Source organism: Biomphalaria glabrata, chromosome 10 (genome assembly GCF_947242115.1).
Source record: "Biomphalaria glabrata chromosome 10, xgBioGlab47.1, whole genome shotgun sequence".
NCBI lineage: Eukaryota > Metazoa > Mollusca > Gastropoda > Planorbidae > Biomphalaria > Biomphalaria glabrata.
This window is the reverse complement of record NC_074720.1, coordinates 40,399,249-40,426,967: the sequence shown is the minus strand read 5'-3', so window position 1 is coordinate 40,426,967 and position 27,719 is coordinate 40,399,249. Positions and strand designations below refer to the sequence as shown.

Sequence of the window (27,719 nt, the reverse complement as noted above, 5' to 3'; positions counted from 1 at the left end):
TGATCTGAGGACAACAAGCCCATTACAAACTCGCATGAACTACTGCAGCTTTCCTAAGGCTGTGGTGGTGGGCACCCCTTGGGAAGGGGGCGGACGTTCTCTCATGAGGGGGCGACGTCCTGACCAATGGGGAGAGGGTGAAGCAATTGAAATTATTTCACACGGGTAAAATTTAAAAAATCTGTTCATTGTAGATGTCAATCAAATTTTGTATATTAACCCAGTGAAGTAAAATTATCAATGTTTAAAAAGTTATAATGACTTCGTTTCTACTAATAAGGATCCTTTAACATGTTTACAGTTTTTGTGTGAGGCGTCTTCAAAAAAATCAATGAAGAACTTTTTAAAGAAGACCTTTACAAACGTCTCTTCTTACGGGATTCTTTTTTGAATGGTCAGAATGATCAAAATTATCTCAAGTGTAACATCGTTATGTTGACGACCTTTTGTGACAAAAACTAACAAAGTTCGAGGTTAGGCTTCTTACTGAACACGAAGATGATCTTAAGACATACGTGGGCTATATACAGCCTACCTTGAACATCTCCCGTATAATAGTATTGAACAATGCTGCCTCCTTCTTTAAAAGATTTAATTTTAGCAATCTTTTTTAACTTGTATAAATAGCGTGCTCAGATTTTAAGAAAATATTTCTTTAGCAGAACGCCCCACTCCGTAATAATTTATCATTGACATGGGCTCTTCTTACTGCGGGAAGAAAAATGCGTTGAAGACGATACAAGCTGAGAACGAAGAAAAACGCTTGGAGGAGCTAACGGCGCTTCAACAGACCACCTTGCTGGATGGATAGGGAACCTGATGTGGATAAATTTGATAGCGGGGGGGGGGGGGGTGACACCCTAAACTTACCGCACCGGGTGACACCGACCCTAGTGACGCCACTGTTTGCAATTAATATATCAACGATATGGCTTTAGTACGAAACATCAAGTGATACAAAATCTCTACGTTGGGTAAAACATACACTTTGTAACAAACTAAAATGGCGCATTTTTCCATTAGAGACTTAAAAACATCGCGTTAGTATTGTAAAGAAGCGTTTCCCTTCGAGCACCTCTGTTATACGAACACCTTTAAGCTCACTAAAAAGCCTTTGGCAGATGTTAGAGCCCCCCATCGGGATACGTGCCCTGCCCAGCGTGACTGTCGGGAAGTTCATACCGGCGTTCCCTAGAACATCGCTGTTTGTAGTGCGGTCTTGAAACCGTATGTCCATGAAGGTGTGCAAATATCTTTGGTGAAAGCGTTCAAGAAGTCTTAGTTGCTTTCTGTCAAGTACCCATGTCTCAGATCCACACAGAGAGGTAAAGAGAACCACTGCTTGGTAGACACTGATTTTTTAGGCAGACGGAACGATTTATATTGCCACACTCTTGCTTGGAGGCGTCCAAAAGTATTACTGGCCCTGATCAGACGCTTATCAACCTCCCTTAGAGACTATCAATCTGAAGAGTTGCTTTTTCATTCTGTTAGTTCTCAATGTAATTGTAAGCCTACATGGCAATTATAATAGAAAGTCTAAGTCCCCCAACAGTGTAGAAAAACCGCAGTTCACGTCTTGTCGTTTTACATTGCATCTTTTGCGTAAAACTATTGGGCTATTATTGGCTGAAAGAAAGTTTTTGCAGTGTAGCTTCTAAACTGGTTACGTTCAGAATTTAATATTGCAATTAGTATATTCAATATGGCTTTAATACAAAGCATCAAGTGATACAAAATCTCTACGTTATAGGGTAAAACGTGCACCTTGTAACAAAGTAAAATAGCCCAGCATGACGGTCGGACTATAAGAAGTTCATACCATTTCGCAAGAACATCGCTGTTTGTAGTGCGGTCTTGCCTACGTATTTCCATGATGGTGTGCAAATATCTTTGGTGAAGGCGTTCAATAAGTCTTAGTTGCTTTCTATAAAGTACCCATGTCTCAGATCCACAAAGAGGCATTGAGAGAACCACTGTTTGACAGTGGCGTAGCAAGGTACCCGTGGGCCCGGTTCAAGAACATTTTGGTGGGCCCGGGTTCAAGAACATCTTGGTGGGCCCCTTCCAGCCAATAAGACAAATTTAGTTTGTGACAAAAATGAGTAATCTAAATGCAAAGACAATCCAATGTAAAGATCGTAACTTTAAAAAAAAAAGTTATTCGAATGGATGGTTTTAAGGTCATAGGATGAGAATGAGTGGGCATTGCATCGTATTGGTTTTCAAAATCAACCACCGCAAGAAAACAAAGAAACAAACAAACTTCGAATGGATGGTTTTGAGGTCATACGATGTGAATGAGTGGGCATTGGCATCGTATTGGTTTCAAGAAACAAACAAACTTCGAATGGATGGTTTTGAGGTCATACGATGTGAATGAGTGGGCATTGGCATCGTATTGGTTTCAAAATCAACCACCGCAAGAAAACAAAGAAACAAACAAACTTCGAATGGATGGTTTTGAGGTCATACGATGTGAATGAGTAGGCATTGGCATCGTATTGGTTTTAAAATCAACCACCGCGAGAAAACAAATAAATAAACAAACTTCCAATGGATGATTTTGAGGTCATACGATGAGAATGTGTGGGCATTGGCATCGTATTGGTTTCAAAATCAACCACCGCAAGAAAACAAAGAAACAAACAAACAAACAAATAAACATCGAATGGATGGTTTTGAGGTCATAGGATGAGAATGTATGGGCATTGGCATCGTATTGGTTTCAAAATCAACCACCGCTGGAATCCGCTATTGGAATAATTTAAATAGGCACTCGCTGAACCTCCAAGAAAACATTTAACATCTATATTTCATTTAGTATGGGGATCCAACCCAAGACTTATGTGACAGGCTCGAGCTAAATGGGAGATGGCATAAACACAGCTTGGTGTTGGACCGAATTGATGTTGGAAATCAAGTGCCAGTGCTTCTTGTGACTGAATTAGAGACAGTATTATAAGCGCACATTCTTAAAAGCACGGGATAAAACGATATTATTAATTAATATCTATTCGTTTTAAGATACATTAGGAAGTAATATGTAAGCATGTAGTTTAAATATTGGACTATTATTGTTAAGTTAAATTTTAATTTAGGTGATGGCCAGAGACAGTAGATGTATACGACGTAACCACAGCCTGCTACACAAGTAAATATCACTCCAGTATTGCGAGGACTATAGGACGTAACCACTGCCTGCTACACAAGTAAATATCACACCAGTACTGCGAGGACTATAGGACGTAACCACTGCCTGCTACACAAGTAAATATCACACTAGTACTCCGAGTTCAAGAACATCTCCTCTCCAGCCAATAAGACAAATTTAGTGTGTGACAAAAAATGAGTAATCTAAATGTAAAGACATTCCAGTGTAAAGATCGTACCTTTTTCTTAAAAAAGTAATTATGTCATAACATTTGATTCAGTTAGGACTGCATTTAAGTAATAATGTTTTAAAAGTCAATGTTTTTAGAACTTCTTAACAGAGTTAAACTACTTCAAAGTGTTTCAAATAAACAAACAAATGTTCTTTCTAAGTTCTAATGTGGGCTCCAACTGGCCTTGAGGCATGGGCCCAAGCGTAATGAGCTCCTTCGCTCCATGGTTGCTACACAATAGCTGTGGGCCCCTATAGCTTGTGGGCCCCTATTGCTTGTGGGCCCGGGTTCATTGAATCCCTTCGCGCCATGGATGCTACGCCACTGCTGTTTGGTAGACACTGATTTTTGTAGGCAGGCGGAGCGATTTATTTCGCCACACTCTCGCTTGGAGGCGTCCAAAAGCACGACTAACCCTGATCACATATGTTTTTATCTTTTATCTTTATCTTTAAAGTAGTTTAAAGCAATGCGTCATTTGATACTATGGTTCCCAGATATGTGAAGTTGTCTATCACGTTAAGAGATGCCTATTCGCGTTGATCTTTGGGGCAGAGTAGATTTTATTGGGTGACTTCTGGAACATGACTTCCGTCTTACAGAGGTCTATGGTTAAACCAAAAGAGGCGGCAGCGTAATGAAAATTCGTTGACCGCGAGCTGGATATCATCAGGGCCGACCTTTAGCCACTGCAACCTATGCGACCGCAGTGGGCTCCGAACTTTCATAAGCTCCGTGCTAATTCTAAGTGTAAATTCTTAAATTAAACCATTGTAACTAATAACAGTGTTCCCGTGGTCTCCTTATTTTCAAGGAGCTCCTGGAAATTTCCTGAAATTGCAAAATATACTAACAGTCTGGCAATCTACTGAATTTTTTTAAATCTCCTGAAAACTCATAAAAAATGTCCATAAAAAAGACAACATTGTCATTTTGGGGTGTCAATCAATATGGTAAACGCCAATCCTACGCGCGATTAAAAAAAAACGGCATTGTCAGATTTCATTTAGTAAAAATGTAACGCAAAGACGAATTTATTTTCTAATACAAAATTTTAATTTTCACTTATTATCCTTATTCCTACCCTGATCTGAGCCGCGTGCAATCCATTTCACATAGGGCGCCGCAAACATTAGGGCCGGGCCTGGGTATCATGTTCAGTGTGTGCAAGTAAGGAGTAGAGAATCTGTGTTATGACCATTGCCTGTGTTTTGGTATGGTAGACTTCGAAGTTTGAACACATTGCAATAATTCACCAGCAAAATAAAAACAAATTAAAAGCTACCTACGGGTCTACGCAATTAAAGTGTAAACAATTTATAAAGCCTTTAAAACACAATAACTAATCATACATCGACATAGTTTCATTATACATCAATCTACAATAAGATGGTGCGCAAATGTTTAATTATGCCAATGGATTCATTAAAACTTGTTCTTGTTTTCGAAGAAATGCCTTAGTGTACTGCTGTGAGCCTAATGACGTAAGCGGTGTCAAGTTTTTTTTTCCCTTTGACGTCACATAGGAAAATTTCATTCATAAAACATTCTAACCAAAATTAATTTTTCGATAATGAGACATTTTCAAATCGATATAACGGCCGACCTCGAGTTTTTCCCGATGTGGCCATTGAGTTTAGAATTTTTTTCTCTCTAATTTATATGCACGTACCTTGCAATTTTAAAGAAAATCGTAAGAGCCGTTTTCGAAATAAAATATATATATATCATGGGCGAAGCCAGGGGGGGGGGGTTGGGGTTCAAACATCCCCCCCCCGAAATTCAGTAATTGATTTTTTGTTTATTTTGGGTGAAATTTTAATACTATACCATCACTTGCCCCAGCGCAGCCAAGGGGCTTTGAGTTTAAAACCCCTATCAGGGGGTTTTGAGTTTAAAACCCCTACCTGGGGGTTTTGAGTTTGAAACCCCTATCAGGGGGTTTTGAGTTTAAAACCACTACCTGGGGGTTTTGAGTTTTATGCTTTAACACACGAACATACTAATTATAGTCCGTTCATTTCATATTTTAATCAAATTAACATTCAAATTTGTTTTTCTAAAGCATTTTAATACATTTGTTCGCTGTTCGCTAAAGCTGCGTATCTGTGTTGAGATAGGCCTATATTCATTCATGAAAAAGGTCACGAACCATAATCTTCAAATACAAAAACAAAATTTAATAAAATACTCAGAAAGACACAAAGATAAAAGCACATTCCTCATCCAATATGCTAGGACAAATTTGTACAAATACTCCTTCTTCCCTAGTGCTATATTATTAGAGCATGGAATGGGTTGCCTGAGCTAGCCAGAAAAACCAGTGACTTGGCAGAATTTAGGTCATTGCTTAATATGCATGACTGAGTGCATGACGCGTATGACGTAATCATCTTCTTTTTTGAAGTAACGTCTGTATTATATAAGATAATATAAATTAAGTCTATTCATTTCAAATTTTAATCAAATATATGTAGGCCTACAACTACAAGCAAATCTTTTAATTTGAAATTTTGATTTGATAGCTTCATTCATACTATTTTTACATTTACACATTCGCTTTACTTATTACATTATTATTTCGTTTAATTGTTTACAAAACACTCAGTGACTATATCGACAGTAATACGCCGCGGCTAAAATATATATATATATATATATCGAAAGATATATGATCAATAGATCATACTTTAAAAAAAAAACAATCCTTGCCTTAAACAATACAAAATGGATCATTATTCGTAATCGTATTATCTATAAGTATTATATATTATTAATTAATTAATTATTTTTTTTTAGAAACACATTTATTCGAAACTAAAGAAAAACAGAAAACAACAGCGCATGTGTCGTTGACTCGTTGTCACGGACACATCAAAATGGCGAGCACATTGATTTCGGCCAAGTATCCAACTAATATAGATGCCACTAAGACCCCTTTGGCTTATGGAAATCGTGCTATTCCAAGATTAGTGAGTTGAAAAATAATTTCTCTTATTTTATTGATTTAAATCTCGAAAATGTTGGCTACCATTTATGATTTAGATAAGATCTTATTTTAATTTAAGTTTATTCTTAAATATGATTATGATATTAAATAAATTAAAAATATTTCTATCCCTTGAATTTCGTATAGATCTAGATCTAATTCGTTTTTAGTCATTAGTAGATTCTAATAGTCTATATGTTAGTATTACTAGTCTTGTATAGTTGGGCCGAGTTGCTGAGTTGGAGTTTGGAGTGATGTGACGCTAGTCTACTGTGAGTGAAGAGAGTGGCAGTTCACTTATCGAAATCCCTCCACTTTTTCTGATCAGCAGCATTTCTAAGCAGAATATCAATAGAATAGAGAGGCCAGTCCATTCTTTTATGTTATCCAGCCAGCCTTTCTATGGATGACCTTTCTTTGATGCTGTGTGCGATCCTTCATTTGCCTTAGTACCTTGAAGTTGAAGAATACTTTATTTGATATATATTATTTGAGCTAGTGAGTCATGTCTTACACTTCACTGTCACTATGACTATGAGAAAACCAACTCAGCTTAAATTATGGCTTTTATATAGCGCTACTTTCATTCTTACAGCATGCTATGGTCCAATCTCATTTGTGGACCAGAGGGTGGAGGGAGTATATATATCTGGGAGAAGGTTTTTTAGGCGCTCAGTAAACACAACTCTGCTTGAGTCATTTGTCGATCCATCATAGTTAGCCGAGCTAAGTACATTAATGTACTTAGCCTCTTGATTGGAGTAGTAATATAGTAATGAAATACAAAAAGAAAAAAACAAAACCTAATGAAATACTCAGAGAGACACAAAGATAGTGGCACATTTCTTATTCCATCTACTAGAACAAATTCATACAAGTGCTCCTTCTTCCATAGTGCCATTAGAGAATGGAATAGGTTGCCTGAATCAGCCAAGAAAACCAATGACTTAGCAGTTAATATGCATGACTAGATTGACCTAGGAACACGTGAAGGACATAATTATCTTCTTTTTTAAAGTACCATCTGTAATACATAAGATAAATAAGAAGATCTTGAGTAGATTTAGATCTAAATCTAGTTAGTAAGTTACTCTACTATTACTATATATTGTATGGTTAATACTTTGATAAAATGTTCAGACTCAATGAAATGTATTATTATGAATTTACTGTGGTTAGAGCTTATAAAGCCAAGTTTATTGATACCTCATTTATGTTTTTATGGCAATTTTAGTATGAAAAGGGATAACCAATATTTAAAAAAACATTTTGTGACAGAAAAAAAAAAGAAAACTTTGCATTGAAAATGTTATAATTTTTTAACTATTCAAGGTTATTGCATGACATTTTCATTAGAAATACATGATTATGTATTGATATTTATCCTAATTTCTAATTTATATGTCAAAAAGAAATGATTAACAAAGTAGTACTTTTTCACCTTTAAATGACTGTAACTTTTGAACCATAAGAGATAGCTGAATACAATTTTCAACTGAACTGAAGTTATTGTTGGAGTACTCTTAGATTTGAAATAAATCATGTCATTTTATTCTTTCACTGTTTATTTATTTGTCTATTTCATTTGGGGACACCTCATTCATTTTGCCTAAAACATTCAACTATCTAAGGCCGGCCCTGCTGATTGATGTTATCAGTGACTCCTAATTTGAAGCAGATACACAAAGATCAACCATTAAATAATTTCTGGTCGAGTTTGTCTGAAGGGTAACACAGCATTTCAAAACAAGCTGCTCGTTATTTTACTGAATGTGTAGTGTTCCATTCAAGAAAAAGTTAGAAAAAAACTGATCTGCTTGGATGAAATGAGTTAAATCATGCCATTTTTATTGAAATCCACAAAAAAAAAAAAACCCGTCTAGTTTTAATTTTTCTGTTTTTCTTTTGCTTATTTTCAGAACAGGGAACTTAATGATGCTAATTTGTTGGTACGCCAGAGGGCAGTTATGTCCCTTTGTGACCATCTTCATGATCCGGAGCACATAGCAGAATCAATCAGAACTGGTATGAACTGTATTAGTCAAAGTGGACAAAAGCTCTTCACATATAATTTATAATAATTTTTGTGTGATTTATAATGATATAATGATTTCTTGAATTCCTATTTTTTCTTTTACTATATTGATTAAACATTTGTAGACATTTTAAATATGTAATTATTATTATCAATATCATATTAACAAATTTTTAGCATTAATTATTTAACAATATTGGATATTGATATATACAGAGAGATATGTATACAGTGGAATCTAGATAATTAAAGGCTGGAGTTAAGCTTAACTTTTAATTCCCCTTGTGTTTTTTTTTTCTTTACCCTTTTTTAAAAAAAACAACATTACTGTCAAAGTCATTTATGCCTGGTTCCTGATAAATGTATAAAATATTAACAATTTTTCTTGTGCTGTTGAATGTTATCACCCACCCATAACAAGCCAAATGTCAATCCTGCAATACGCTGCCATCAACCGATTTCTAGCATACTATTTGGTGTGTGTGTGTGGCATATAGTATTTAAAATATGTAGTCTAGTCAACTGGCGTAGTCTGTATAGTTTTGTCTATTAAGGATTAAAGACTGTCCAACTGACATAATATTAAGAATGTTAGCTTTAGTTTCATCATCATTAAGTTACCTTCTCCTTTTAGTGGTGCTACTCCTGTTGTTTCCAGAGGAAATACATATGCTTCACAATTGAATTCAAAATGGCATTTCCTAGGACTTTTGCATTCTGGTGAACACTTGATGAACAATAGAGAAGAGCTGTAAACATTTGAGCACTTCATTAACAAGGGAACTAACTTTGTAGGATATCCCTCATTATTCATTTATTTCCCTTGTCATGTGTAATTGAAACTTGTTCTAAGTAACTCAGTCTTCCCTGGCCTTTTGAATTTTAAATAAATGTAAAGTACCCATCTTAGACCTTGAAAGGTATATGGCATATGGTGTTAAGGTCATCTGTGTTTTATGATTGACATTTAATGAGGGTGTCTTGTGAACAGTACAACCAACTGCCTTTACTTTCCCAAACTAATGTCAGGTACCCATTAGAGACCCTTTAATTTGGAAGCCTGCGCTTTACCACTAAACCACAAAGCCCCCTTTAACTTTGAATAAAGCAGATTCAATAGTGTTATAATAATAATTATCCCATTGAACAATATTTCAGGTATTGATAAAAGTTTGAAAGGACTTTTAAAGGATCCAGATATAACTGTTCGTCAGAAAGCAACAGAATGTCTCTGTGTGATGGCAGGTAAATAAAAATGTTTATTTATTGTATTTGTTGATAGTTAATCTGTTGGCAGTTACCATTCTCCATAATTCATTCTCAGGGGTCTGTTCATTATCCTACCTGTCAAGGCCAATTGTTAGCAAATCTTTCATAATGTGTTTTCCTCCACATGATCATGTGTGACACCTGGCTCCTGTTTCCTGCTTTTGGGTTTCGATACCAACTAGGGCCTTTCAGTGAATTTTTCTTTAAGAGGATAGGACCTGTTGTTAATGCTGGTTTTATGTTGATTACGTCAAATCAAGTACTTGGTATATTATATGACAACTAGATGACAATGTAACAAACCAGAACAAATAGATTAAGATAAAATGGCCTATTTAAAAACTAACTATTTATTCAAAAAAAAAAAAGGGCACAGTCCATTGTTGGTAGACGTAAAAATACATCTTGTCCTAAGCAATGCTTAAGTGAGTCTCAACTGTTATTCTGCCTCTAGGCTATTTCCGCTCTAAGTTTTTTAAATTAACCATCAAGTTACTAAGGAAATCCCTGATTAGTCCCAACCCCTATGCGTCCAACTGTAGGATCATTACGCTGTTCACCTCACCCTTTACTGTTGAGCAAGACCAGCATATCTTGGGTATCAAACATAGATCTAGTTGAATAGATCATTTTTATTTTAGATTATAACATGTAAACAATTGTTAATATGTAACCACTAAACATACTATATTGTTTTATTTCTGTTGATTAAATAAGTACAACCTTGTTTTCAGCTTCTACCTAGGATTAGTAAGTTACAAAGCAGAATGTTTAAAGATCACACATTTTGTTTTCACCCGTTGAACAAGTCTTAATCACATGCCAATATCTCACGGCTGTAGTATTTATTTTCATTTACAACTATCTTATCTTCTTATCTAATCAAATACAGATGTTACTTCAAAAAAGAAGAAGATTGATTATTTTGGTCGAAATTTATCCTGAATTTGTTTTTGTTTCTTTATCTTAGCAAAAGTTAATGAGTTTGTTACCACAAGCATACATTTAAAAAATCTCAACTCATCCAGATAAATTAGCTCTGAAAATTGCATCTCTTGTGTCTAGTGACATCAAGTGTGGTCAAATTCTGGCAAATTTGTTTCGTTATTTGTATAAAGCACTTTTTATTTGATACACTTTCAACAGAGTACATTTTAAAATCACTTTCTTTAGTATATTAGTATATTGTGATAAGAAAATAAAAATTGGATTTGAAATATCCGATAAAGTCAAAGTTCACATGAGATTCCTCATTTTATTTACTATTATATGATATTTAAACTCTTATTACCAAAGGAAATTCATATTCTTTGTCATATTGCAAAGTTGTCCAGAAACCTAAAAGAACAATGTATAATATCAAATGGTGTTGTATGTCTTAACACTAGACTTTAAGAAGCTCATTTCATTTTCATTTCTTATGAATTTAGGTCATGCCCTAGGAAGAGATTCTTTCTTGGAAAATGAGACCATCTATCCAGTGGCTCTACTCTTTGATGACCCTGAACCTATTGCCAGAAAAAATGCACATATGTGTGTCATGATGATCTCAGAGACACCACCTGGTAGTTAATGTTTCTGTATGTCCCTTACTATAAGTTCATAGACTCATCGCTATCAGTTTTTTTATTTGTCAAGCTAAAATGTTGCAGTATTTGGTCATTCATAGCTAATATTTTTTATTTTTCGTCAATGGGAGGTTGGGACAGCATGTGACTGTTGAGCTCTGGGTGGCAATTGCATGCTTAGGAATATTACTGATCTAAAAGATCTTCTTTTTAGATATCTGGATGGTCTAGTGGTTAGTTAGCGTGGGATTGCATTGCAGCTAGGCAGAGATGTTAAATTGGAGGGTCCATGTCCTGGTCAGTGCTGTCCCTTATTTGGCTATATTTACCATTCACTATTTTCTCGCATTAAAAATCTGGTCCCTAGAACTGCCTTTATGTATGCATCATTCACAGTAATAACAACCAGGGGTCAGAAAATATGCCCTGCCTCAATGTTGTTAGTATGAAACATTAATTAAGTTGCACATGGAGATGAATTAAGACCCCCCCGCACCCACCCACCCCCCCCCCCCATATTGGTTTGTAACTTTTGTTTTATCTAGAGCAGTGGTTCTCAACCTTTTATACTCGGTGACCCCTTTTTACAATCCCCCACTCTGCCGTAACCCCCCCACACACACACACACACACATACAGCAATGGAAGAATACACAATACCAATCCATATTTTCGATGGTCTTAGGCGACCCCTGGCAAATTGTCAATCGACCCCCAAGGGGGTTGCGACCCACAGGTTGAGAACCCCTGATCTAGAGTAATTTATAAATTCTGACCATTATGAAAAAATTTAAGTTGAAACTGTACAACGATTTCACAAAATAGTTAGGGTTCAGAAAGACATTCCTGCAGGGAACAATACCAGGGGAAAAAAATGGAGGAAGGTAATAGAAGCAATGGGAAGACAACATCAAGGAATGGATGGGACCTCAGTGAGAGAGACTCCAATTCTGGCAAAAGACAGAGAAGATGGACAGATCATGTGTAGTGCCCTAACGATCCAACAGACTGCGGGACAAAAGAGAAGAAATGACTTGTGACAAAGTGTATATATTATAGAAACACCTTAAACACCTTAATTAAGTAATACAAATAATATTGTTCTGAAGCCTATGTCTAAAATCATAATCTAAATTAAAATGTTTTAAAAATTTAAACTTCCCTTTTAGGTGCTGAGGGCATAGTTCAAGCACAGTTTGTTGACTTGTTGGTGAAGAAACTGCAAGTGGAGCTGGATAACATAAAGGTTTGTATTGGATTTTGTCATTTTAAGATAAATGTTGTTGTTTTTATGGGATTTTTTTGTGTGCACTTTATATTTGTTTTTACAACTTTTTTTCAGTTATAAATTTATTAAAATATATTATCATCATATAAATTGAACCAAATAAAATAGAGTCATCAAAAGGCAAAAAGGGCTGGGAAAATTTAGAAAAAAAAATGAATCGGTCTAGCTCATGAAATGTGATTATTTGCTTTGTGAACTGTTTGGCTTTGTTTAGGTGTCATTGAAGAGTTAAGTACCTTGAGAAGAGTTACCCATCTTTTCAACATAACACTGAAATGCAATTTTCTCTTACCACTTAAATTTCAAAAGCCTTTAAAACTAGAGAAAACTACTTAGTTAGACAAAACATGAGGAACTTTATGATGAACACAAACTAAAGAAAACTTATATATTTGAATAAAAACTGAGAATTATTGTAATAAACACAAACTAGATAAAACTGCATAGTTGGACAAAAACTGAGAAACAGTGTAATAAAATAACAAAAACAAAATAAAGCCACTTAAAAAAAAAATTAATGTTGGCGTGTTTGTTTTCAGGAGATTATTTTGGACACACTTCACTTCTGCATGAGAGTTGACACTAATAGTGCTCTGGAAGCCAATGCAATGGAAGCATTCACAGTCTTGCTCAAACACGAGTTACCCACCATCAGATTCAAAGCTGCTAGAGATATTATGGATCTGAGGTTTGTAAACAAAAGGATGAATATTAAAGAATGCCATGGAAACATTTTTTGAATAATGGAGATACAGTGTAAGCATAGGTGTTGCAAAGTGGTGGCAGGTCATCTAGGCAGAGTTGTTGAATCAGAGAATTAGATAGTTATTGGTAATTAATTATTTTCTTTGATATTGAATAAGGGAAATAACATTTACATTATTGATAGATTTAGTTTTAAGGGCAGTGTTCTTCCCCTTTAGATAAGCTTTTTAGTGGTAGTAATAATTTTGATGTCTGAATTCTTAGCATTGGGCAAATATTTTTATTAAAACTTGCAATTAATATAAGATTCAGAATTTTTAACAATTATTTTGATATAGGTAGTATTAAGATGTTGTCTGAGTGGGGGTCCTGAGCTTGAATCTTGGTGGTGAAGATTGAGATTTTGAATTTCGGGATTTTTAGGACGCCCTTGAGTCCACCCAACTTTAATGGGTAACTGACTTTAGTTGGGAAAAGTAAAGGCGGTTGGTCATTGTGCTGGCCACATGACACCCTGCTATTTAACCATAGGCCTAAGAAACAGATGACCTTAACATCATCTGCCCTATAGAGTTCAAGGTCTGAAAGGGGAACTTAAGAGATAAATCTGAGTCCAGTAAAAAAAATGTGTTTAGTATAAATAAATAAAAGCATCACTGTTTTTTTTTGTTTTGCATTCATTTATAGTCTCATCCAATTATTTATTTTCTCTCTGTCTAGAACACTTATAAATTTGAATTCATTTTAATTTTAATCTTTTTTTTTTCTCTCTCTCTTAAGTGTACCTCTGGCTGGCAAAGATAGGGCAGTTGCTTGTGGAGCTCTTCAGTTATTAAAAGACATGTTGAGTGATCTAACGACTGAAGTTAGAGCTAATGCAGCAGGAGCTATCATGACGTGAGTTTAGTTACTGTAATTCAAAAAACTTCTTTGTGAAATGATGACGACATTAGTTCATTTGCTATGAAAATTATTGTGAAAAAATATTGTGAGCTTAGTCTTTGTCACATATACACTAGTGTAACTTTATAAAATAATAAATTTTAGAAAGATTTTTCTATAAAAGTAAGTAATGCTCAACACCCGTCTTTTAATATATAGTATAGCTTATTGCAGTGTTTCCCAAACTGATCCGCTAAACAATTAACTAGTAGACCTACTCGTGAATTAATTCCTAAGTAAATGCAGAAATGAAATTTTTTTTCAATGATTTTATTAGCTGTTCTAGATAACGGAGAAAAAATCTAGAACCACATCACTGTGAAGTTTGAACTGATCTAGATTTCAACTGTAATATAAAAAAAGATACAAAGATTAGTTATTTCTGGTAAATTTGTCTGAAGAGTTAGCCAACATCAATATTTCAAATTTGTCTGAAGAGTTGGCCTACATCAATATTTAAAATTAGTCTGAAGAGTTGGCCAACATCAATATTTCAAATTTGTCTGAAGAGTTGGCCAACATCAATAGTTCAAATTTGTCTGAAGAGTAAGCCTATATCAATATTTCAAATTTGTCTAAAGAGTAGGCCTATAATATTTCAAATTTGTCTGAAGATTTGGCCTACATCAATATTTAAAATTAGTCTGAAGAGTTGGCCAACATCAATATTTCAAATTTGTCTGAAGAGTTGGCCAACATCAATAGTTCAAATTTGTCTGAAGAGTAAGCCTATATCAATATTTCAAATTTGTCTAAAGAGTAGGCCTATAAAATTTCAAATTTGTCAGAAGAGTTGGCCTACATCAATATTTCAAATTTGTCTGAAGAGTTGGCCTACATCAATATTTCAAATTTGTCTGAAGAGTAAGCCTATATCAATATTTCAAATTTGTCTAAAGAGTAAGCCTATAATTTTTCAAATTTGTCTGAAGAGTTGGCCAACATCAATATTTCAAATTTGTCTGAAGAGTTGGCCTACATCAATATTTCAAATTTGTCTGAAGAGTAGGCCTACATCAATATTTCAAATTTGTCTGAAGAGTTGGCCTATATCAATATTTCAAATTTGTCTAAAGAGTAAGCCTATAATATTTCAAATTTGTCTGAAGAGTTGGCCAACATCAATATTTCAAATTTGTCTGAAGATTTGGCCTACATCAATATTTCAAATTTGCCTGAAGAGTAAGCCTACATACAGCTCAGCAGCATTAAAGCTGGCTAGAAGAAGAAGCCTACATCAATATTTCAAATTTGTCTAAAAGAGTAGCCCTATAATATTTCAAATTTGTCTGAAGAGTAAGCCTACATCAATATTTCAAATTTGTCTGAAGAGTAAGCCTATAATATTTCAAATTTGTCTGAAGAGTTGGCCTACATCAATATTTCAAATTTTTTTGAAGAGTTGGCCTACATCAATATTTCAAATTTGTCTGAAGAGTACGCCTACATCAATATTTTAATCTGCCTGAAGAGTAGGCCTACATTAATATTTCAAATTTGTCTGAAGAGTTAGCCTACATCAATCTTTCAAAACAAGCTATCCTTATTTTACTTTAGTATTTTAGTTTAGTTTATACACAGAAAAAAAACTATAATGCTAAGCATAGAGTATAATTAATTTTTAAAAATTTAAACTAATTTTAAAAATCCATTTAAAAGATAAGCAAAGTATTCTGCTAAATTATCAGATTTAGCAAAGTGTTCTGTTACAGAAAAACTTTAGGAAACACTGGCCTTAAGCAGTGCATACAGAATAATAAAGTATATTTTAATGGCTGAACAATCTTGCAGGTGTTTATAGTCATCCTTCAACTTAGTTGTCAAATATTTAGCATCCAAGTAGAGGAAAGAATTTTCAATTGTGTGTGTCTTTTTATATTCTCTTAGCATCACCATCACCACCAAAGGTAAATACACAGCTATACATGCCATGACCATTCCAGCCTTGGTCAACCTGGTGGATGACATCAATAGTGAAGTCAGACTCAATGCAATCAAAGTAAGTAGAATTCTGTACTCATACTTGGTCAAAGAATTTTTGCATTAGAATGATGGTACTGGAAATTTTTGAAGAAACTGGAAGTGTACAGTGAAGATTACATATAAAGAGGAAACTCAACAAGGGAGCAAACTTAAATGATGTATGCTCATTTATAATGAAGACTGTGAATGATAGGACACAACAAACATAAAAATAGTTCTCTCGTCACTGTTCATTGGTGCCACCTTTGTCCCTGCTGCCACATGTTCAAAGATCTGTGTTGCTCTGTGGTTGTACCAGGAATGTCCTACACTCCGCAGGAATGATCTTTTCCAATGTTTCAAACACCTCCTGACCTAGTAGGCGGGGCAAACCAAGCTCTAGCCAAAGACACTGTGTTTCTCTTTCACTTCTTAATCAGAAGAAAACTCTTTCTTCCATAACACTGATGTCTTAAACCAGTTTTAAACAGTGCACAATAGACACATGAGCAAGGGCAGAGTTACAACTGTATGATTTTCTGAAATACCTTAGTTATTAAAGTATTTTTAATTTTTGCTGAAAATTATGTTTTCATTTTCAGGCCTTAACTTGTCTGGCAGAAGCTCCAGAAGGGAGGAGAGAATTGTTACAGCATGTAGAGCAGGTATGGTCTTCTGTGTGCATTATTCACACCAGGGCCGAGCATGTGGCGCACAAAAGTTATTTGGGGGTTGGCCCTATTTCCATTTTTCTCATTTTAGCCTCCTTGTTATTACAATTTTCAGGAAGCATGCTTCAGCTTGTCTAAGGACATGTTATTATGTTAGTAGGTCCAGGTGTTCATGTCATGGGATACTGAAGGCAGTTTAGTTCATTTTTTTAAATTACATAGTTAGGGCTAGTGGGAGAAATAAAGGGGAAGTAACTCTTGAGGGTTTATGGGCATGACATGGCCTAAATTGTGCTGATGTGCCAAAAACTCAAAATATCAAATATCATATCATGTAATACCGAAGGCAGTTTGGTTCACTTTTTTTTTATTACATAGTTTATGGCTAGTAGGAGAAATAGAAAATAGTTTTAAAATTCTTAGAAAAATAATCATTAAAATATATGCATATTATAAACGTTGATCACATTGTTTTGTTTAAAAAGTCAGATTTTAATCATTTGTTATACACAATCAATAAAGTTTATTTTTATTAATGACAAGAACTTATTGCTTCAAATAGCCTCTTGTTGTTCTCTGTTTGCCAACTTTTCGCTTTGATTCCCAACAGATACGCAATCACACGAAAGATCACAGAGAGGCTGTAGCTCATGCCGCAAGGATTGCTGTCAAAGTTATAACATGGCTCCCTTAATGTGTTAATTTTTCTCCTGCTGATTGTATCATAGTGTTCTGTGTATAGTTTCTCATTCTTAAGAAACATAATGTGGCAATAACAAAATATTATTGATAACAAAATAGTAATAATAGCAGCAAGTATTTATTACAAGTTTTTTTAGGGGGTGGGAAAGGTATATGGAAGGTAAAAATAGTCTGCAAAATCGTTGGTTATAAGTTATATCTGAATTGTATTAAGAATGTAAGACTTTAGAAATTGACACTAAAAATCTTATGAAACAAAATAATAATAACTGTTTTACTTTTTCTGTGATGTGTCAAAAATAGATTAATATGCATAGATTCTACTCTCTATCTATATCATTTGATTGCCAAAAAAAATTGCAAAATATAAATTTATTGCTTCAAATATGATTTTGATCTTATTTACATAATGTTTTTACAAGTAATATATTATATGCAAATTTACTTTATTTATGAACAAAAGAAGATTCTTTTACTTTTTTATACTAATGTTTGTTGAGTATATGCTGCATCTATTTCACAATTACCGTTTCAATTACAGTTGGAATATAATGCTCATTTAGGTTATCAACCAAGGCAAGTCTCAGAAATGTAGCATCTATTACACAATAGTTTTTAAAATAATTTTTGAAAACTAGTATTGAAAGAAATATATAGGCCTGTATAGATCTAGGCCTAAGAGTATTCAGTTGTTTTTTTTCTGTATAAAAATAAATATTTTAACTTGAAAATGACTTTGTTGCAGTGGCGTAGCTAGGGTGGAGGGGAGGTCCAAATTTGAAAATCTCCCCTGCGCCCCCCACTTGAGAGGGTCCCCCCAAATGAGTGTCAGAAATGTGTTTTTTCCAGTATTGCATGTCATGATGTCGAATGTCAAAATGCAGGGGCTCCTAAAGAGGTCAAGCCCCAGGGCCCCCCCCCTAAATCCCTAGCTATGCCACTACTTTGTCGAATGTGATTTGAATGTGCGGTCTCTATGCACAAATAGAAATGCTTGTTAGCATGTGTTTTTATGTCTATATCTCTACACAATGGGATAAATATCATTATTTATTTGATGTCTCTCAAAAATACAAGCTCATGATTACAAGATTACATGATTACAAGATTATGAATGTATCCTGTGTCCTGACTGAAATAAAAACTCTGATGACACAGTGTATTCTTATTTTTTTTAGAGACTTGTGACATCAAGTGAACAATTACTTTTATTTCTATGGTTCATGGTATATATATAGTTCGTCCATCGTGGTTCGATGATGACCACTTTTGTCATCCAGGGGGCTGAGAGCTTTGCACTGGGGTTTTGTGCCTCCTCATGTGGCTGGTGAGACCTAGGTGAGCCCGGAAAGTTCGGCTGCACACTAGGCAGGTTATTCCAGCTGGATCTAAAGTCGTTGGCCTTGCTTTTCTTTGTCCGCCTTGTGAGCGCTTTCCTTCCCATACAGGGTCATTTAGGGATGCGTCGGTCTTCTATTCTGCAGACGTGTCCTGCCCATCGCAGCTGGGACTGCATCAGGCTCATGGTGTTTCAGTGGTAAAGCACTTGGATTCCAAGCTGATAGGTCATGATTCGAATCCTGGTGACTTTACTTTTGAGTCATTAGCTGTGAATGGGACTATAACCTACATTTACTTACCAGTGGCGTAGCAAGGCACTTGTAATTAAATATGTATAACAATTTCACTGTCAATTTTAAAATTCTAATTGTTTCTTAATTACAAGTCGAAGTGAAACGTTAAAGAAGATTGCGAATTTTAATTAGTATGATTCACAGATGATTGCGTGTGCTGATGTGAAAAAAAAGGCGCAAGTAAAACATTAAAAAAAAATACTTTTAAAAACAAAGCTTATATTTATATATTGAGCGACATATTGCAACAATTATCTTATCTTATGAAATACAGACGTTACTTCAAAAAAGAAGATGATTACGTCCAACGCGTGTCCCTAGTCCTAAGTCAACCTAGGAACGATGCGGCCCGTGACGAAAGAGTTGGAGCAATATTAACAAACAACGTAAGGCCTCTCTTCCTTTTTCGTCATGCGCGTGTGAACAGAGGCCTACTCCAATGAATCTAGAATGAGAGACCTTGACCTTATACATTTCCGGATGTAATGGGGATAATATATATAGGCCTATATATATATTTTTTTCCCTTGGATTCAAGCAGATGTAATTGTTTACATCCCTATTACCGATGACTCGTATCCCAAAACGCTCGGGCTAGAGGCAATGCCGGAGGCCGAGTACACCGGGGAATCTCCCCCGTTTTCCTACTCTGTAACACATAAGCCATGTGGGGTCCTCCATAAAACGGCCCTTTGAGGAACGGTATATGGATATGGACATTGTTGTTGGGGCCCTCTTCCATCCCCGCCACTGCAATGGACTCGGTCCTCAGGCAAAGATTCTGTTTTCCTTCTCTATTGGCATGATCGTCTGCTCTAACGGCCGTTTCCACCTGAGCGCTACGTTAGTGAGGCGAAGAAGTTTTGCCCTGGTGTCTTATCGTACGAAGTTCCACTGTTACCGAAATTGACACATAGTTTGCATGTCCAGTCACATCATCGCATGCAGTGGCGTAGCTAGGGTATATGATGCCCATTGCGGCAGCTCCTCGTGATGCCCCCCCCCCTTTTCTAAAAAAAATTAAATAAAACAGGGAAATTACTTTTTTTTTTCGACCTATTGAGTATTTATTGTTAAAGTACTGCTAATTAGGAACAAAATAATTTAACAAGATACTACAAAAATCTGAGCTGCTTTCTTGTGGCAAATTTGAAATCTATTTTTTCCCGACCATTGCCAAATTAGTGAGTCGCAAATTTTTCAGCGTTGATTGCCATTAACGCATAGAACCTCACTTACCACAATTGTCAGAAATATGAAAAGAAAAAAGATAATATTTACAACTGAATCATTTAGCCAAAAAAATTTAAAATTAAAACTCAATATCTCAAACATTGTCCTTAATGCAAAGTGCAAATGCTACTGAAGAAACTGCGACAAACCGTTGAAGTCTCTTTAGCTCCAGATGAAATTCGTTTTTGTCAATGTCGTCATGAGCACTATCGAGATAATTATTATCAGGTTATTATTTCTTGAACTAAACCGGTCCAAGGGAGAATAAATTTCCATCTGTTTTCATCTTTTCTAGTCAATGTCTCTTAAGAGTTTTTATGATTTTTGTAAATTAATCCATTACTATCTAACGACTTCTCCTCTGGCGCTCCAGCGCGTTTTAACTGCCTGGTCGGGATGGCTGCCTGGTCGTGCGGTTTGCGCGCTGGACTGTCGTTTGGATTTATCGACGGTCGAGGGTTCAAACCCTGCCCGCTCCCATCCCCCGTCGTCCTGCGGGAGGTTTGGACTAGGAAGTAAACTATCTTCAACTCTGAAGGAACATCCGAAACATGTAAAACAAACATTTTACAACTCTTTCTCTCCTAATCGACGATACCATCGTTGATTTTGATCTCATTAAATTAAATTAATGATTAATTTTTTGAACTTGACTTTGAATTATTTAAAAAGAATATGCATTCCCATTCAATTATATACCAAATACAACATTTTCTGATAACAAACAACAAAGCTATTGAAGCCCAATCATAACTGGGGGAGTGAAATAGTAATGAGCCAAATGAAGAATTCCTTCAAAACGTGGAAAAATAATTACGGAGAGAAAGAGTTAACCAAGCGGGCTAGTTTCATTTATTGTGATGAGGACTTCCTAGTGATGTGCTGAAGTCGATATAAAGGTGTTTAAAGGGTCTAATGTACTGAGAAAAATGTTACTGAATAGATTTTAACTTCAGCATGAATTCCAGCCAAACTCAGAGAATGGTTCGAGCAGATAATGATGTCAATGAAAGACTACAGATTTATACCCCGTCATTATCCATGACAACATTTGGATAAATTGATATAGTTTTGTGATGTCCGGTGAACTGTTTAAAAAAAAATAGAAAAATATTTGGCTCATTATCACCCAATATTACAATAAGTTCGTTTTGTATTTGTGGAGACATGTACGTGTTTGGTCTGGAACTAAGCTTAATTAGTTCGAAGCAAATGTGAAATAAGAAACGATAAATAAAAACAAAACAAAAATAAAAAAAAAAACGGATACTCAATATAATATACTAGTCGACCCACGGCGTAGCATACGTCCCTATTTTGCAGGGCCGGCCTTAGGCCACAGCAACCTATGCGACCGCAGTGGGCCCCGCACTTTCATAGGACCTGCGCTAATTTTAGGTGTAAATTACTAAATTAAACCATTTTATAACTTATAACAGATTTCCCTCGGCCTCCTGGTTTGCCAGGAGCTCCTGGAAATCTCCTGTGCAAAATATACGAAAAAAGTCCTGGAAAACTACGGAAATTATTCAAATCTTTTGAAAACTCGTACGAATCTCATGAAATATAGGCCTATAGACAAAATTGTCATTTTGGGGTGTCATTCAATACGGAAAACGTCAATCCTACGGCGTTATGCGATACCCGTAATTGTGGAATCTGGTGAAAGAATCTTCTCGCGCCTCAAACTAATGAAGAATTACTTGAGGTCAACAATTATCGTAGATAGATTGAAACATTTTGGTGATTTTTGCTATTGAGCGTGATCTATATAGGAAATAGAATTTTTATGATATACTGTATGATTTCGCTACACGCAAGGCTCGTAAAGTAATTCTGTACGTAGTAAAGAATGAATAAAATACGAATTTATTTAAATACAAACTCTTAATTTTCACTTAGCCTATTATCCGTATCCCTACCCAAGCTTGGCCCCGCGAAATCCGTTTCGCATAGGGCCCCACAATGGCTAAGTCCGGCCCTGCTATTTAGTGACGGGTAAATACAGAGTAGATTACTTATTCCCCCCCCCCTCTTTTTTTTTCGCTGTTAAAATTACGTTGGGTAACTCTAGTCCGACTTGCAGAAATAAAAGATTGTTCTTTCCTTTACTTCTTGGTGCCCAAACTGTTAAGCCATGAAGAGAATTTTATAGATCTGTATTCTATATAGATGGGGTTAAGGTTTCAACATCTTCTTCTATAATACTCACTAAAGTGGCTAAATAGAAACTCTCGTTATACTTAGTTAAATTTTTGTCTGTTGGAAAAAAAAAGCTTAGGATGCAAGGTCATTGTGAATTTGAAATAAAATTTCAAAACTTCTGTGTTATTGAGAACGTTTTTTTTCTCTATATATTTTTGATGTGAAGTGTGAAATCTCCCTAGGTAAATTATTTTCACGTATCTTCAAAACATCTGGGCCAAAATCCCAAATGTAAGCCAAAGTTCGCCTTGACTGCATATTTAAAAAATGTTTCAAACCTATTGTCAGAAGGGCCTTACTATGTTGGTCGCTTAGGTTTTTTTTTTTTAACAATACTGTTTGTTTCGTGTCCTAAATTTAGTTTATGATTTCTAAATATAATACACAAGGGGTAATAACTTCCGGATCTCATGTAAAAGGTAACCAAAAAAAAAAAAAAAAAAACATTCTGGAAAATGATAATAGTCTAGTAAGCCAATTAATTCTATTATATTTCCTTGTATTAAATCTAGATTCTAGTTGTCTAGAGAAATATAAATTTGCATCATAGATTTTATTCGGCTACAAAATACGCATACTGGATTCCTTAAAAAAAAAAAGATGTAGATTATTGACTAGATGTAGTATTGTAGTACTTTACTACAATACTAAGTCTTAGACTTAGACCGACTTACTATCAGTAGTAGAATCTAGCTAGTAGTGTAGCAGACTCTGAGACTGTTACTGACTGTAGATGTAGTAGACTAGTTTAGTAGTTACTTACTTACTTATAACTTACTATTCTAGCTAAACTACTTTTACTAGATTATCACTAATCAACTTTATCTAATGTAGATTACAATTTACAAAGAGTAGACTCAGTAGTCCTGAGTAGTGTCATGTTACAAATACATGTGTAGATGATTTAAATTAGTAGAAGACAAGAAGATGGAGATCTATCTACTACTACTAGTACTAGTTTAGTAGATCTAGTTAATACTTAAACTTAATTGATTAATCATTAATGATTAATGAAATTTACTTCATCTAGATAAATCATGGTAAACTATGATACAATAATAAAGACTCGAGTCAATTTATGAGTCGTATGTCTCAACTAATAAACTATAAATAAACTATTGTGTGTCTCTACTGACTCTACACTTGTCTACACTCTACTCAAGTCTGCAAGTCTACTGTCAGTCTCTACTACTCTCTACTGAACTGAGTGCCTCTCTCTATGATACTCTTACTCATTCACTGATAGTACTAGTGATACTCTGCTCTCTAGACTCTATCTAGTCTAGATCTAGAATACACTCATACTGAGAGTCATAGGCTTCATCAATCTATTTTAAAGTGTTTGTCACTACTTAAACTTTTATTTATATGGAACTACTAGACTGTAGACAGTACCATAGTCGTAGTCTAGGTAGATGATAGAGAGATCATGACATATTATTAAAATATTAATTAATCATGATATATTTATAATAATTTATATAGAGACTATATAAATTATAATATTAAATATGCTATAATATTATTAATATAGTATAAACATAGTATCACTAGATTTCTAGATCTTGTTACAATCTTGTATATAATATATAATATAGAATGATATTAGAATGCTTTAGAAACTATAGTTCGATATTAGATAGATCTAGTGACTAGTTAGTCTAGAGTCTATAGATTTATAAACTAAATTGACTAGACTCTCTATGTCTGCTTAGAATATATACTATAGAAGATCTATATAGTCTATATATATACTCTAGAAATAGGGGGTGCTTGGAGCCAAAGGGGTGGTAGGTTGGCGCTGGGCACTATGGGCTATGGGCCCATGGGGGGTGGTAGGGGCATTGGGCACAATGGGGGCGCTGGGCATTAATTAAAGTGGGATGTCAAGATGAAAGAAGAAACTAGAGGTTCACTGAAACAAAACAAATTTATCAAAAATTTCTTCAGTTACAATGACTGAAAGTGAAATAAATGAGCTTTCAAATCTTTCTGCAGATTGTTTGAATAATTTTAAAAAATAGTATAATTAGTTAGAATTATAACAACATAAATCTACTGAAATGTATGGCTAGGCTAATTGTAATGATGTCCTAAACATGTTCTAGTTCTCATACAGAGTAGAAACATTTTATATATAGTCTGCTCTCTAATCCTCATGTGTTCAGGTCATATTTAAAAACAAATATTAATTTTATACTATTAATTACTAGAAATGAACAGTTGATATATAAACAATGTGATATATCAGCATATAACTTTGCCAGTTTCATTTTTGAGACAGCTAAAGGCCTGAGACTGTTTATTCAGGTTTTTTTAAGCATCTCAACATTGTTCCCTCCCTTTTCACTTTGAAAGTTTCCGACATTTCTTGGGGCTTAGAATCTAACCACAATCAATAGTTTGACACAAAAAAAAAAAAGCAGGTGAACTTGACACAATCTGACCTATGAACTTCTAGGTTTTAAAAGGAACTTGATTAGATTGTGTTTTTACCAAAGTCAAAGTGAATTAAAGTAGCATTCTTGAATTCCTTTGAAAACTATATTTTCTATTAGTAATGTGTTTAAACTACTTCCTTGATAGGCTACTAGGGAAATAAAGGCTTATGTTTTTAAAGTGAATAATATACTACTGTGTAAATAAAATTGTTTATATGTAAATACACATTTTTATTTTTTTGTGTGTAAGAACTTTCATGGAAAGGATTGTAAAACTGATTCAAATGATTTGTTTGTGTAGCTCCTACTTTTTTTTTTGTATAAGAACTTTCATGGAAAGGATTGTAAAACTGATTCAAATGATTTGTTTGTGTAGCTCCTACTTTTTTTTTGTATAAGAACTTTCATGGAAAGGATTGTACAACTGATTCAAATAATTTGTTTGTGTAGCTCCTACTTTTTTTTTTGTATAAGAGCTTTCATTGAAAGGATTGTAAAACTGATTCAAATGATTTGTTTGTGTAGCTCCTACTTTTTTTTTGTATAAGAACTTTCATGGAAAGGATTGTACAACTGATTCAAATGATTTGTTTGTGTAGCTCCTACTTTTTTTTTTGTATAAGAACTTTCATGGAAAGGATTGTACAACTGATTCAAATAATTTGTTTGTGTAGCTCCTACTTTTTTTTTTGTATAAGAACTTTCATGGAAAGGATTGTACAACTGATTCAAATAATTTGTTTGTGTAGCTCCTACTTTTTTTTGTATAAGAACTTTCATGGAAAGGATTGTACAACTGATTCAAATGATTTGTTTGTGTAGCTCCTACTTTTTTTTGTATAAGAACTTTCATGGAAAGGATTGTACAACTGATTCAAATGATTTGTTTGTGTAGCTCCTATTTTTTTTTTGTATAAGAACTTTCATGGAAAGGAGTGTAAAACTGATTCAAATGATTTGTTTGTGTAGCTCCTACTTTTTTTTTGTTATTAAACAGGACTCTCATTTGTATAGGATTCAGTAAACATATATATTTTTTTTTTTACCATAAAACAGACTCTTAAAAAAAATTAAGTTGCTATCCTAGATAGGTGAAGTTGACACTGATAAAATTGGTATCAGACACCTACATTTATGTGTTACTTGAAATCCACACTTCTGATAAGATTATAGTTCAATTGACACATTATTGGTCTGAGCTAACACTGAACTCATTGTAACTGATTAAAAACATACACTTTCAAAATGTTTTGTTGTTTTCAATAATAATAATTTATTTTTGAAAATCCTCTTCAGTTTTCCCCTTGAGTGTGGACATTAAAATTCATACCGTGGGGGGAAGTTGACCGGCCAAGAAAATGGGGTAAGTTGAAAAAAAAATGTGAATGTTTTTTTACATTTTGATTTTAAATCTGAAAACCCATTATTTATTTATTTTTATTCATTTTTTTTTTGCCTGCTTTATTCGACTTATCTCCAAGTCCTCTTTAGCTAAATGTGTCTATCGATTTGGACCATCTCTTCTGTGCTGCTTTGTATAAATAAAATATTAAAAAAATTAGGTTTGAAATACGTTGATTCGTGCATCTGTTCCAGACCTCAAATTAGCCAGGGGATGACGGATGGTGTCCGTGGTAAAAGTTTGATAAACATTGAAATATGACTCTTATATTCAAAGTTGTATTTAAAAAAAAAAATAAAAGTTTAGCTAACATAGTACAACTCATGATTTGTGAAACTATTAATAATTTGAATTAATGAAATGATTTTTTTGTATGGTGATTAACTTCTCAAGTGTTTGTGGAAATATTGTTTCTTTATTTGCCTGGATTATCTTTCAAGTCAAGAAAGGTTGAAGAAATGTCCTTTTTTTTTTAATACCAAAACTTGGGAGCAATACTTCATAAACGTGTACTTCTAGCCCCAATGGCTTCATTTTCAATTTCTTTTGTTTCTCTGTGTCCATTTTCAAATTTGATTCATCTTTTTTATTTACCCTTATCATTGGCAACTTTTGATTCATAAAAAATATCAAAAGTTTTTTTTTGTTTTGTTTTATTATCAATTAACTAACTGGCTTTGTTGTACAATTGAAATGTATTTCTGTATTCATTTTACAAATTCAAAGACATTAAAGCTCTAGTCAGATTGAACATAAGAGTCTACCAGTCTACCTTCTAAGAGTTTACCAGTCTACCTTCTAAGAGTTTACCAGTCTACCTTCTAAAAGTCGACCAGTCTACCTTCTAAGAGTTTACCAGTCTACCTTCTAAAAGTCTACCAGTCTACCTTCTAAGAGTCTACCAGTCTGCCTTCTAAAAGTCTACCAGTCTACCTTCTAAGAGTTTACCAGTCTACCTTCTAAAAGTCTACCTGTCTACCTTCTAAGAGTCTACCAGTCTACTTTCTAAGAGTCTACCTTCTATGATATTATTATTTTTGTATTAAGTTCAGGACCGAGGTGTTATTCAAACTGGCCTGCAGTAAGGACTTGGAATTTGTGAGAAGTGTTAACCCATTATTGTCTAAGGTGTATTATAACTTGTCACTAACATTTGCTACTGTCTGTAACATTGTGTGAATTAGCTATTAGTCCAGAGGAAAGTGTAAAGTAATGTCACTACACCCTCGCAGCCAAGTTTGTCACAAGATGTTTGTCCACTGCCCACCGCAGTCGTCTCTCTTTTTT

The 27,719-nt window shown here is 34.5% G+C and overlaps 2 protein-coding genes across 4 annotated transcripts in view; both read left to right on the top strand.

Annotated features, from left to right (window-relative positions):
- The first annotated feature begins 6,212 nt into the window (after positions 1-6,212).
- LOC106071057 (radial spoke head 14 homolog) lies at positions 6,213-18,677 on the top strand. Its single transcript, XM_013231091.2, has 10 exons — positions 6,213-6,358; positions 8,295-8,400; positions 9,569-9,655; positions 11,110-11,244; positions 12,417-12,493; positions 13,075-13,223; positions 14,021-14,137; positions 16,070-16,181; positions 16,747-16,809; positions 17,426-18,677. Exons 1-10 carry the CDS (start codon positions 6,266-6,268, stop codon positions 17,507-17,509), a joined length of 1,023 nt encoding a protein of 340 aa, XP_013086545.2. The 5' UTR covers positions 6,213-6,265; the 3' UTR covers positions 17,510-18,677.
- A 4,206-nt stretch (positions 18,678-22,883) lies between these two features.
- LOC106071066 (rho family-interacting cell polarization regulator 1-like) overlaps positions 22,884-27,719 on the top strand; it is a 73,397-nt gene continuing 68,561 nt past the window's right edge. The window contains exons 1-2 of one of the 3 annotated variants that reach the window (XM_056045044.1): positions 22,884-23,008; positions 26,327-26,393. The gene's annotated coding sequence lies outside the window, so the exon portion shown is untranslated. Of the gene's footprint in view, positions 23,059-25,228; positions 25,248-26,326; positions 26,394-27,719 lie in introns of those variants that run through there. The other 2 variants (XM_056045043.1, XM_056045045.1) reach the window with 2 other exon arrangements.